This window comes from Myotis myotis, unplaced genomic scaffold (genome assembly GCF_014108235.1).
Source record: "Myotis myotis isolate mMyoMyo1 unplaced genomic scaffold, mMyoMyo1.p scaffold_m19_p_8, whole genome shotgun sequence".
NCBI classification, from domain to species: domain Eukaryota; kingdom Metazoa; phylum Chordata; class Mammalia; order Chiroptera; family Vespertilionidae; genus Myotis; species Myotis myotis.
This window is the reverse complement of record NW_023416390.1, coordinates 56,338,777-56,351,493: the sequence shown is the minus strand read 5'-3', so window position 1 is coordinate 56,351,493 and position 12,717 is coordinate 56,338,777. Positions and strand designations below refer to the sequence as shown.

At 43.2% G+C, this 12,717-nt stretch overlaps 1 protein-coding gene across 11 annotated transcripts in view; it reads left to right on the top strand.

The window, feature by feature from the left end:
* Window positions 1-12,717, top strand: part of TANC1 (tetratricopeptide repeat, ankyrin repeat and coiled-coil containing 1) — a 246,155-nt gene that overhangs the window by 161,956 nt on the left and 71,482 nt on the right. For 8 of the 11 annotated variants that reach the window (XM_036318717.1, XM_036318714.1, XM_036318716.1 and 5 more), the window contains 2 exons: window positions 7,176-7,306; window positions 8,339-8,525. The exons of 1 other annotated variant lie outside the window; for it this stretch is intronic. In XM_036318717.1, the coding sequence (XP_036174610.1) occupies window positions 7,176-7,306; window positions 8,339-8,525 (318 nt within the window). The remainder of the gene's footprint in view (window positions 1-7,175; window positions 7,307-8,338; window positions 8,526-12,717) is intronic. 2 more of the 11 variants (XM_036318720.1, XM_036318718.1) reach the window with 1 other exon arrangement.

Genomic DNA, 12,717 nt, shown 5'->3' with positions numbered 1-12,717 from the left:
CTTTCTCTGACTGGCTTATTTCACTTAGCATAATGCTCTCTTCTTCCATCCATGCCGTTGCAAATGGTAAAAGTTTACTCTTTTTTTAACCACAGCATAGTATTCCATTGTGTAGATGTACGACAGTTTTTTAATCCACTCATCTGCTGATGGCACTTAGGCTGTTTCCAAGTCTTAGCTAAGGTGGATTGTGCTGCTATGAACATAGGGGTGCATATATCCTTTCTGATTGGTGTTTCTGATTTCTTGGGATATATTCCTAGAAGTGGGATCACTGGGTCAAATGGGAGTTCCATTTTTAATATTTTGAGGAAACTCCATGCTGTTCTCCACAATGGCTGCATCAGTCTGCATTTCCATCAGCAGTGCAGAAGGGTTCCTTTTTCTCCACATCCTCTCCAGCACTTGTCGTTTATTGATTTGTTGATGCTAGCCGTTCTGACAGATGTGAGGTGGTACCTCATTGTTGTTTTGATTTGCATCTCTCAGATGATTAGTGCCTTTGAGCATGTTTTCATATGTCTCTCGGCCTTCTGTATGTCCTCTTTCAACAAATGTCTATTTAGGTCCTTTGCCCATTTTTTGATTGGATTGTTTACCTTCCTTTTGTTAAGTTGTATGAGTTCTCTGTAAATTTTGGAGATTAAACCCTTATCTGAAATAGCATTGGCAAATATGTTCTCCCATGCAGTGGGCTTTCTTGTTGTTTTGTTGATGGTTTCTCTTGCTGTGCAGAAGCTTTTTATTTTGATGTAGTCCCATTTGTTTATTTTCTCCTTAGTTTCCATTGCCCTAGGAGCTGTGTTGGTGAAGATATTGCTACAACATGTCTGATATTTTGCTGCCTATGGAGTCTTCTAATATTTTTATGGTTTCCAGTCTCACATTTAAGTCCTTTAACCATTTTAAGTTTATTTTTGTGTATGGTGTAAGCTGGTGATCTAGTTTCATTTCTTTGCATGTATCTGACCAATTTTCCCAGCACCATTTATTGAAGAGATTGTCTTGACTCTATTTATGCTCTTGACTCCTTTGTCAAATATTTATTGAGCATAATGGCTTGGGTCAATTTCTGGGTTCTCTGTTCAGTTCCATTGGTCTATATATCTGTTCTTGTGCCAGTACCAGGCAGTTTTGAGAACCGTGGCTTTGTAATATAGCTTGATATCTGGTATTGTGATCCCTCCAACTTTGGTCTTCTTTCTCAGATTGCTGTGGCTATTTGGGGTCTTTTTTTTATTCCAGATGAATTTTTGGAGAGTTTGTTCTAGGTCTGTGAAATATGCCATTGGTATTTTAATGGGGATTGCAATGAATCTATAAATTGCTTTGGGTAGTATGGACATTTTAATGATGTTGATTGTACCAATCCATGAACGCGGTATGTTCTTCCATTTGTTTATGTCTTCCTCCATCTCTTTTTTCAATGTCCTGTAGTTTTCAGAGTACAGGTCTTTTACCTCCTTAGTTAAGTTTATTCCTAGGTATCTTAATTTTTTTGGTGTAATGGTAAACAGGATTGTTTTTTGTTGTGGTTTTTTTTGTTTTTTAGTTTCTCTTTCTGTTAGTTCATTATTGGTATATTAAAAAAGCCATGGATTTCTGGATGTTAATTTTTGTATCCTGCTACATTGCCCAATTCATTTATTAAGTCTATCAGTTGTTTTGATGGAGTCTGTGGGGTTTTCTATGTACAGTATCATGTCATCTGCAAATAATGACAGTTTCACTTCTTTTCCAATTTGGATGCCTTTTATTTCTTCTTCTTGTCTGATTGCTATGGCTAGCACTTCCAGTATTATATAGAATAGGAGTGGTGAAAGTGGGCATCCCTGTCTTGTTTCCTGTTCTTAGAGGAAATGAATTTATTTTTTGCCCATTGAGTACGATGTTGGCTGTAGGTTTGTCATATAAGGCTTTTATTATGTTGACGTATGATCCCTCTGTTCTCACTTTGCTGAGAGTTTTTATCAAGAAAGGGTGTTGGATTTTGTCAAATGCTTTTTGGCATTGATTGATATGATTATGTGATTTTTGTCTCTCAATTTGTTTATTGTGACTTTTTAATTGAGGTCTGTGATGATATTAATGAATGTAATATTTTTGGTATTGTGTAATAAAATGCATCAACATTTGTAAAACCAGATCTACAAAACCAGTATTTTTGAAATGACCCAAAGCATGATGTTACTAAATTTTGCATGGGTAAAAATTCATTTGAAGCATAAAACAGACTGTTGGATTTTACTGTAACAGAATACAAAAAGTTCATTGATATGGATTCCGAATCAACATTGGAACTAACCTTTAAGAAATAGCTACTTGTCAAGTTTTGATGAGATATCAAAGAATATGTATAATTAACTAAAAAGCTTTCTCCCTTTCCCAACTACATATCTGTCTGAGGCCACAATTATTCACATATTTCAACTAAAAGAATATATCATAGTAGATTGAATGTAGAAGCAGACATTAAAATCCAGCTGTCTTCTATTAAATGAGACATTAAAAAGATTTGCACAAATGTAAAATAATACCCTTATTAATTAACTTTTAAAATGGAAAATAGTTATTTTTTAAGTTTTAGTAGTGTTTAGTAACTTAAAATGCATTAGCATGCATTTTAAAATTATTATTATCATTCTTTAAATATATTTTTATTGATTTCAGAGAGGCAGAGAGATAGAAACATCAGTGATGAGAGGGAATCATTGATAGGTTGTTTCCTGCACGCCCCCCACTGTGGATCAAGCCCAAAACCCAGGCATGTGCCCTGACCAAGAATAGAACCTTGACCTCCTGGTTCACAGGTTGACACTCAACCACTGAGCCATGCTGGCCGGGCTTAAATTATTATTATTTTTTATTTTTAATGTGTGAAACATCAATATATATATATATAATCCACATAAGCCAAAACTCTTTGGAGTCCTCAATTTTTAAGGATGAGCACTGACAACAAAATGTTTGGTTATCTAGACTTGAGGAGTTGAGTTGAGGACTTTAGAAATAAGAGGCAGGGTGAATGAAGAGAAAAAGTCTAATTCAGGACACATTTTGAATGAACAATGTTAAGATTTGGTGATAATTCAATAGGGGGTGGATGAGATAAAAAGCTTAATAGTAACTTGTATGTTAACTATGTTTTTTTAATTACAGTCTAGAAACCAACAAAACCAGTGCAGGTTCATGGGTGGATACTCCTCTATAAATACTGTTTTGGGAGACCCAAGGAGGCGGGGGGGGGGGGGGTGGTTGATGGCTTAGGAGAAGGAACAGCTAGAAAGAACAGGCAAATGCTGGTAAGTAAAGGGCAAGGAAGACCAGATGTTGGGCAAGGAGCAGGTCATGGATAGGTAGAAGCAGAGGAAGGGATTTAACATCAATCAAGACCATATTTCCATTTATCAGACTTGATTCAGAAATACTGTCTTGGAAGCTGATATTAAAGGTCCTGCAGCTAGTGAGTGGCTGGACATTGTCTGTAATGCCCAGAGTTCGGTAGAATTTTAGTAGGATGGGAGTGGAGAGGAGGCTTCTCTTGATGGGATGATCTTTGGTAATCTCCAGGGATCTTCACGGTTCTAACAGTCTGACTTTAAGAAGATGGGAAATGAGTGCACTAAGTGTGGGCCAAGTTGGAACAGTTTGATAATCAGACAAAAGGAGGGAATTTATTCTTCTGAGGGAATAGTGAGTTCAGAAATAGTTATTTAAGACAGAAAAAAATATAAACAGAATTGTTTTTTAGGTAAGAGAAATGTAGGCACATTAAATATAGATATGAGTCCATGGAACCTGAAAATTATATGTTAGTAAAAAAAGGGGGTTCTTGGTGTTAAAATTGGTAAGACAAATGACCAACTTCGATATAGCAGCTTATCTCAAAGATGTTTGGTTTATAAGGTGTTGCTCACATTTTTTTTTTTATTTTTTTGAGCCTTACCAGCCTATAAGAAGTAGGTTTGGCTACTTCCCTGGTGAGGAAATTCGAGAGGTTAACACTGTAAAGGGTCCAGAATAGCTTTAGCGTGGAAAAGACCTTTTCTCTGAGACTGTGGGGGCGGGTGAAGGAATGGCTAATAGGTTTGGAGTTATAGTGGCAGTAACTGGGGAGCCAGTCAGTTCATGGACTACAGACCTGAATGTCCCTGCCCCGGACACGGTCCAACAGGTGTGACTAGCTAAAAACTGGCAGACAGGAAGTGATACAGGAAATTCCCTTTGCCCTTCTCCACATGATATTCCACAATGGTATGATATTTGAGGATTCTTTGAAAGCATTGGGAGTAATATCACTCTCCACTTGCCTAATGGATTCCTAAGGAGTAAAGCAAATTATTCTCTCAACTCCAAATACAGCCATTGTAAATTTTTTGGATATTTAAATCTGTGAGATGTAAAGCACTGCTAAGAGATGAGGTCTTCCTCTCATCCCTTAATCCCACTGGTATTGGGTCCATTACAGCCATTATTGATCAGTGATTTAATATTAACTGCACAGATGAAAAAAAACTTTAGAGTATCCCAGTGGATTTTGGTTTGGAGGGTCATTTTGAAGTAAGAATTCGCTTAAAGAAAATCCTCTCTGGCTGTTCAGATCTCAGGATTTGGTGATCAACTATGGAGGTAGAAATGCTTTTCCATTTCATAGTCAAGTGGATCCGAGCGAGTTCCCAAGCAACTCATCTCTTCCAAAATGTCATTGTCACATTTTACCCGGGTGTCCTTCTTTCAGAATGAAAACTTCAGTGAGAGAAGGCAAGATGGCTTGATGTGGATTAAGGAATTCAGACTGAAGGGGACGTCTGAGGTGGGGGGAGGTCACTGGGATGACATTGCAGAAGAGAGAGTGATTTGAAGGGATAGTTGGGAAGCTTTCAGAAGAAAAATAATCACAGTTTCCTAATGAATGCAAAAACTGAGATAATCCTCAGTAGGTTTTGGAAATTAGGTAGAAGCAAAGTCCAGGTTGAACAGTTTTGAGAACAAGTTAATCGTGCATTTGAGTGTCTTGTCAATTCAGACAGTAAACCTGGAATTGCCACTGCTCCCCAGCTTGTAAGAGGGAGGTGACTACTTGTCTTTGATAGTCTGGGCTGTGTGTCTGCAGATGCAGTGTGGAGGCAGCAGTGACTGGGCCAGGGGCACCCCCGTTCCCTGCAGGACCGACACAGGGTGCAGGGTCTTGGAGCGAGCCCCACGTGAGCCATAGGCTCTTTGTCTTCAGGGTGAATTTTGTGGCGGCCAAGCCTGTGCAGCTGCTCTCCCTGTCTCCACAGCAGCTGCCAACTGGGAGTAGTTTCTGGCTCCTTCCCCAGAGTGTTCCAGGTTGAACTGGAAGCTAGACCGTTCTGGGGCACAGTCACAACTGGGTAGCAACATAGAGATTGTTTCGAAAGGAAAGGGGGGGCGTGGAGCAGAGAAACTGCCGAGTTCTGCCCCTTGACCCACTTCTTCTTCTTTTCATAGGCATCCTGTTTTTTTCCTCTGGTCCAGCTGCCACCTAAGATAAAGCAGCCGCCCTGCCAGAGCCTTGGGCAACGAGGGTGGGACTGATCTGTTCTGAAGTGGTTCAGCCCTTGGGTGTGCCTGGGTTGTGCGGATTTGGTTTGGTTCCTGCCTTCCTCACCCAGATGCCTGTGTACCTTGAGAATCAAAATGTGGTTGAGATGTCTGATGGGAAAGGGCCTCTCTAGAGTGGCTGAGGGTGTGGCTGACTGCCCCTGGGGTGGCTCTCTTAACTCTGTTGGCTTAGGCCCACTGCCCCTTCGTGATACGAGTTTGACTCAAATGATCCGGGGCTCTCTTAGCCCAGGCAATGAAGCCTGGGTTATTTTGCCCCTAGTTTTCTAGTGCAACTACTAGTAAAAACCATCCACGTTGGTGAAGGGCTCTTCTTCCCACCCCTAGCATTGGAAGCCTTTGAGAGTAAGCAGAGGGTGGGGTGCTTGTCCTTCATGCGAGTGAGGATAATACAGATGGTCCTCTCAGCTCTGCTTATTATGATTTTCAAGATTCCTAAAAAGGCACTGAACTTTGGTGCCAATATTACAACTCAAAGGTAATGTTGCTATTTTGTTCCTCCTTTATTGTATTTTTCTAAGACCTATTATCTCTTATCTGGAGATTTCCACATCTAGGGAAAATTGGTTCATGAATGTACAGCTCTAGACAATTTAACAGAATGAACAAAACATGAGGATGAGAGACTGTCACAAGTTGCATATTGTTCTTAAGTTCTAACTTCAGTAAGCAGTTTGCTTTCTACATTATTTCATTCCCTGATGGGTGCTGATTTTAAAATGCGAGAGAGGTGTGAGAATAATGTGACCATCATGTTGTCAACCAGAATTAAGTACGTACCCTTAGGCTTTTGCACACAAGCTTAACCTACAGCTCAGCATTTACATCAAATCTAAAAATTTCTTAAGTGCAAAAAACAAGACGACCAGCCTGAGAGAGGTCAGATAAGAAAGGAAGTGTTCCGAGCATACCCTGCGGCGTTCAGGTAAAAGGTGCTTCTAACTGTACTGTGGAGTATGTTGAGAACACAGCCTGATTTTTCTACATTTGGATGGACAGTGAGGTGTATTATTGGATCCTGTCTCTTGGGACACATTTCACTGGGATTTAAAAATCTTTGTTTCAACTTGGACTTTTGGTGATTAGCCCTTGAGTTGGAATCCTGGATGTCTGTCACTGCTGCAGGGTTAGGGTTAGGGTTCTGCAGAGCAAGTTTCCACCAAAGTGGTCCTGCCCCCACCTTGCCAGCATGCCTCTGTTGCGTGTTGCTTTATTTCAGTCTTCTGTGGGCATTGGCCACACTGCTCTTAAAGAGGAAGATGAAGGCCTTTTTCTGCTTTTGGTGTCTGACGTACCCGTTTTTCACATGACATGGAACTAAGAATAGCTTTCAGATAATAACACTGGGTTCTTCTGATTCAGGTCAAGTACTTCACCCTTTGCCCTTGGAGTTTCTCTTTTCCTCTTTTCCTGACGTGTCACAGCCTCTTAATGAGCATGTATTGCCAGAGGACAGGCAGCAGTGTCAAACTTAGTGCATTTTATAAAAATACACAAGAGCACCAGACAGGAGCTGTGGTGCCAACTCCCCAGATGTGATACTGAAGCTCTCCAGGGGGCATCTTCATTGTTTTCTTTCTTTGTTCCAGAAGCAAAGGCCGATAATGAACCGAGCTGTTCGCCGGCAGCTCAAGAACTGTTGACAAGGCTGGGATTTTTACTGGGAGAAGGGATCCCAAGTGCCACACACATAACCATTGAAGAAAAAAATGAAACCATGGTAATGCCCGAGGAGGCCACTGCACCCCATACCTGCCCAGAGGATGAATGAAGGGACAGCCATCTTCTCCCACCTGGAGTGGGGAAGTCATTGTTTAGTCAAATGAGTTTGGGCTGTTTTGTATTGAAATGTATTGCAACTCCTTGTGGATTTTTGCAAGGGGCGGGCGGGAGAGGGGGAAGTGGGGAGATGCAGGAGGGTGCAGAACTTAAGAAAATGTCCACATTAACCTTCCACAGTCACCACCTGGAGAAGAGTGGCTAAATGAATTGAAGTGGCTGAGAGAATTCCTCAGTAATGATGCTCCTTTTATCTTTATAGCCCCATTTTTCTCATGTGGCTGCTTTGGTATATGCTTTCCTGTGCTTTTTTTTTAAGCACTTGAGATTTTGGAGGGTCAGCGGGGTGAGGAAAAGATTTATAGGAGATGAGGCAGAGACAAAATGAGATGAAACCAAATGGTTCATCTACCAGAGAACACTCCCTATCCTGGGGCATGGCAGCCTGCCACTTCTGAGAGGAGATATGTCCGCTGAATAGCAATGAGGGGCCGGAGCTGCTGCCCCCTGCCAGGGGCTCTGCATGGGCGTCCTGCCTCGAATGCGATTGCACTGACCACCAGTCTCCCTTCCCCTGCCTCCGGAACCCGTAAATCTCCAGGAATTGAATCAGGTTGCAGCGCCCGTGAAACATTACAAAAACAGAGTTCCCAGATTTTCCGTACAGAGGTCAGAGGACCCATTTGTCTTCTGCAGACTTGAAATGAGAGGAAGTCGGCCTGTTTGCTATTTCTGTTTTCCAAACGTGCGTTCCCACTCAATTATTTCTGAGAGTGCCCTTGCCATAAAAGAGAAAAATCAGCAGGGAGGGGATCAGAGCAAGGATGTTTTCCTTAAACTTTCGGAGACCGTATAGATAGTAAGCTCCCAAGATTTTAAAAACTGTTAATCGTTTTAGCATCAAAAGCAAAAGCATGTGTAGAAGCGTCCTGTGTGAGCCCTGCTAACTTACCTCCTTCCGTTCGTCTTACAGTGCACAGCTCTGAGCCAAGGCATCAGTCCTTGCTCCACACTAACAAGCAGCACCGCATCTCCTAGCACCGATAGCCCCTGCTCAACCTTGAATAGCTGTGTCAGCAAGACGGCAGCCAACAAAAGTCCCTGTGAGACCATTAGCAGCCCTAGTTCCACCCTGGAGAGCAAGGACAGTGGAATTATAGGTAAGAAGCACACTGCTCGGTAATGTAATGGCTCAATGCACGTCAGCCAGAGCATTCATACACCAGGCTCTTTTTAAGAGGGTTTAGCACGCTCTGTGAAGGTCGGTCTATCAGGGCCCACCCTCTTCTTCGCAGACAGCACTGGCTCTGTGCACAGCCGACAGAATGAAGCATCGGCTTTTACATTCCTTGGCGTTTCTTTTCTAACACTGGACTCATTTGGTAAAAAATTTTCCCGATCGGATCTCGCCTGTGGAGTTACAAGAATCTGCCGTCCTCACCAATGAGTTGCATTTGTTGGGGGTTGGGTTCCATCCGGACGCAGCAGGGCAGTGAAATCCAGGCATATCTTGAAGTCTCCCCAGTCCAATCTCAAGGTCACTCACATCCCTATGTATTTCCAGGCGTTTGTCCTTTAGTTTCTTATAATGGGATCGGACCAGTTTTGAGGCCAGGGTTTTCAATTTTCTGAGCGTGGCCCCCCTATCCATTCCCCCCACACTTACACAGTAGGCGTGCTTGTCCTGACATGAGGGTCAGGAGACATGAATTGTAGTCCTGACTCGTGCTGCTCAGCTGCCTGACTTGAGCAACATTGAACTGAGCTCTTTGCACATCTCTTTCCTCTCTAAAATGAAGCATTCTGCCCTAACCGGTTTGGCTCATTGGATAGAGCGTCGGCCTGCGGACTCAAGGGTCCCAGGATCGATTCCAGTCAAGGGCATGTACCTTGGTTGCGGGCACATCCCCAGTGGGGAGTGTGCAGGAGGCAGCTGATCGATGTTTCTAACTATCCCTCTCCCTTCCTCTCTGTAAAACATCAATAAAATATATTTTAAAAAATAAAAATAAAATGAAGCATTCTGATTAGTTTAGTAGTGTCTGGTCCCAGGTGCGTAGTGGCATCATCCAGGGAATTTAAGAGCCCTTGTTTTCACATCTCATCCCGGACAGACTGCACTTAAGTTTCTGCAGGCGGGCCCAGGCGTCTGTGTGTCTCAGGTCTCCAGCTTGGCGCCCTTCAGGTAACAAATGTGTGGGACCACTGGAGGGTTGTTCAGGTCCTCCTCTGCTCTAAGACCGTGCTGCTGTTTAACATCTGTGCTCTACCCAACAATTCAGCTCCTTCCCTTTGGCTCCCATATTAATATGTAATTAAATGGAATGGCATGTGAGTTCCTATTTTTCTTCAGTGACCTGCCATCTCTTTTCCAGCGCAGTTTGAAAATCCAAGTTGCAGGTTCACCCAGTCTGTATTTTGGAGGTGGCCCCAGAGGGTCTGTGAGATTCCCGGGTCTGGTTTGTGGGCAGCCTGGTGTCACCCTCACCGTGGCTGTGTGTGGGGCCTCTCAGCATGAGGAAGGCAGTGTCTTCCCTCAGTTTTCACGTGGATTAGGCTCTTTGCTGGGGTTTTGTTTCGTTAATTGCTTTATTGAGATATAATTCACGTACTGTAGTATTCACCCATTTAAGCCATTGAATGGTTTTCGTTATATTCAAAGTTATACAACCGTTACCACAATCTGATTTCAGATCATTTTCATCACCCCAGGAAGAAAACCTATGCCCATTAGAAGTCACACCTCATTTCCCCTCTCACCTCCAGCCCTACTCAGGTTACTTTCTGTCTGTATAGATTAGCTGATTCTGGACATTTCATATAAATGGTGGGTTGAGGTTTTTGTAGCAAATTTAAATTCTCACCTCACTCTGTTTCCCCACCTGCTGTGTAGTCTAGTTCAGCTAACTTTCCCCTGTTTTACTTCTGTTCTCATGCCTCTCTCTCTCTGAGCTGCTCACCACTGCTAGATCTCTAGTATTAATCTGTGATAGGCAGGTAACTTCCTTTACACCATTCTTAGCTCTTCTGAAATTCCCTCTCCTTACAGTTGATTTTCATTCAAGGAGTTAGCCAGTGCTGCCATTTTTGGGGGGGACAAAAAACTTTTCCTTTTCATTGTATGTTCTGGCATTGGCATTGTGTGCCTCTTACTATAACCAAGCCAGTTTCTTGTTTTGACTTTTCAAAACAAAAAGTTTCAAAAGTTTAGAAACTTTTTCAGTCACAAAAATATGACATTCATTCATTCATTCTTCTCTCTCGCTGTCTCTTATTCTCCCTCTCATGGTGATACAGTGCTGCAATTTATAGAGCGCTAATGAGAGGAAAGAAAAGTTGCTGGTGGGTTTTCTGTGTTAGCCATGAAAGACCGAGCTGCTGGAATATTGAAGTCCTTAATGGGTGCTTGATTTAACACAGGTCCACTCAGTCCCAGACTGCTCAATCCCCTTATTACATGCTCTCCACAGCACCTCAGTATTTCCTTCAGTTGCCCTTCTCTTGTTTTATTATTTACTTCACGTGGAAAGGGGTCTCATCCGTAGTATCCCAGCTCTCTACTGAGCTCCTGGCTCAGTGTTGGGAATGAGAAATTAAAGAAGCAATGCAGGATTCCCATCCAAGTTGTCACTGTCGCATCTTTTAATGTCATCTGTATTTTAAGCTCTCTTGTCCTTATAGTTAAATGACACATTTTATGGCATTGAAGCTGTCCTTCGCTTTTTGGCTCAAGTCAACGTGTTCCCTTAACTCAGCAGATGAGTGGGAGGCATTGAGAAGGGTTTTACGGAAAACTCCAGATTGGAGACTGTGCGTCTTGTTGCTCTAGCTGGTCTGCAGGCAGCAAGGGTATAGGTAGCCAGGATGGAAGCACTGAGCTGGTGGAAATGCTCCTCTGTGCTCTCTCCTTCCCTGGCCTGCAGAGTGACAGGCTGTTGCCAAGGGACACATGGAGGTGTGGTAGGGAGCAGGAAGAAAAGCAAGGGTTTCCTCTCCAGACAGACCGTAGCCACAGCTCTTTGAAGGGGCAGGAGTGGTGGGGCCGAGGAGGGAAGGCGGTTCCTCCTGAGTCAGGACAGGGTGTGCGGGCTCTGTTGCCCCTCAGCAAGCGGGCATCCGTGACTCCGCTGTGGGTCTGTGGTTGCTGGGGCTGCGTGTGTGCTTTTTCTCCCTGAAGAACAGTGTTTGTTTTGATAAGGTGTAGCCTGGGAATGGCAACTGTGGGCCTCGTCAGTGTTTCACAGAATGAAATATTCAGGAACACAGTGATCCTAGTGGGCAGAGATGAAAGGGAGATAGCTTGGCTTTCTGTTTCAAAAGGCCTGGCAGCTGCTGCTAACAGAGGCTGATTCGGATCCATGTTCCAACTTAAAGCCTGCAGATGAGAGGAAGAGGCTTTCCACTTACTTTTCCATCTTAAGTTGTATAAGATTTGTCAGTCCGTAGAGGTCAGGTCCAAGTGGCAAAGGTACGGGGGACGGCCAGTGTAAAGCCCCCACAGCTTATGGCACTGCAAGCTTTGAGGAACTAGGCAGTGATGGCAAACCTATGACACGCGTGTCAGAGGTGACACGCGAACTCATTTTTTTGGTTGATTTTTCTTTGTTAAATGGCATTTAAATATATAAAATAAATATCAAAAATATAAGCCTTTGTTTTACTATGGTTGCAAATATCAAAAAATTTCTGTATGTGACACGGCACCAGAGTTAAGTTAGGCTTTTTCAAAATGCTGACACGCCGAGCTCAAAAGGTTCGCCATCACTGAACTAGAGGCTCCCGTACTATAGGGCTCAGATCAGACTTCCATGGCACAGCATTCACACAAGTTATTTGGGACTTTTAGGGAAATTTCAACCCAACCTTCAACATTCCTGGGCCTCCCCTTCCATTTAAGCTGATTTCCATCAGGCTGCTTATATTTGATCGAAACTTTTTGCCCAGCAACGCCAGAGGGGAGCTTGTTCCCACACGCCCAGACAGCCTCCTCGGGGCAGCCACAGGGTGCCTGGCCTGGGCTCTGTTTCCATTGGCTTTGACATATTGCAGGGGAAGAGAATTTTCTTTTTAGGAACTGCTCAGGAGGAGAAAAGGCGGGCTAATAACCATTAGAAGAATTTATTGGACCCCTTCCAGCCTTTCTCTGTGGAAGCCAGAGCTTAGCAGAGCCCTCCCCCAGCCCCTGTTCCCACTTTATTGTGTTATACAGAGGGGAGTCCCACTTTATCCTATTTCAGGAGGCCCAGGTACTGCCAACATAAATGCCTTTAGAAGTATAATAATTCTGTCATGTAGAAATACTGTCTAAGCTGAATGGGATTAACTGAATTCCCTATGAATATCTTCTTTCTT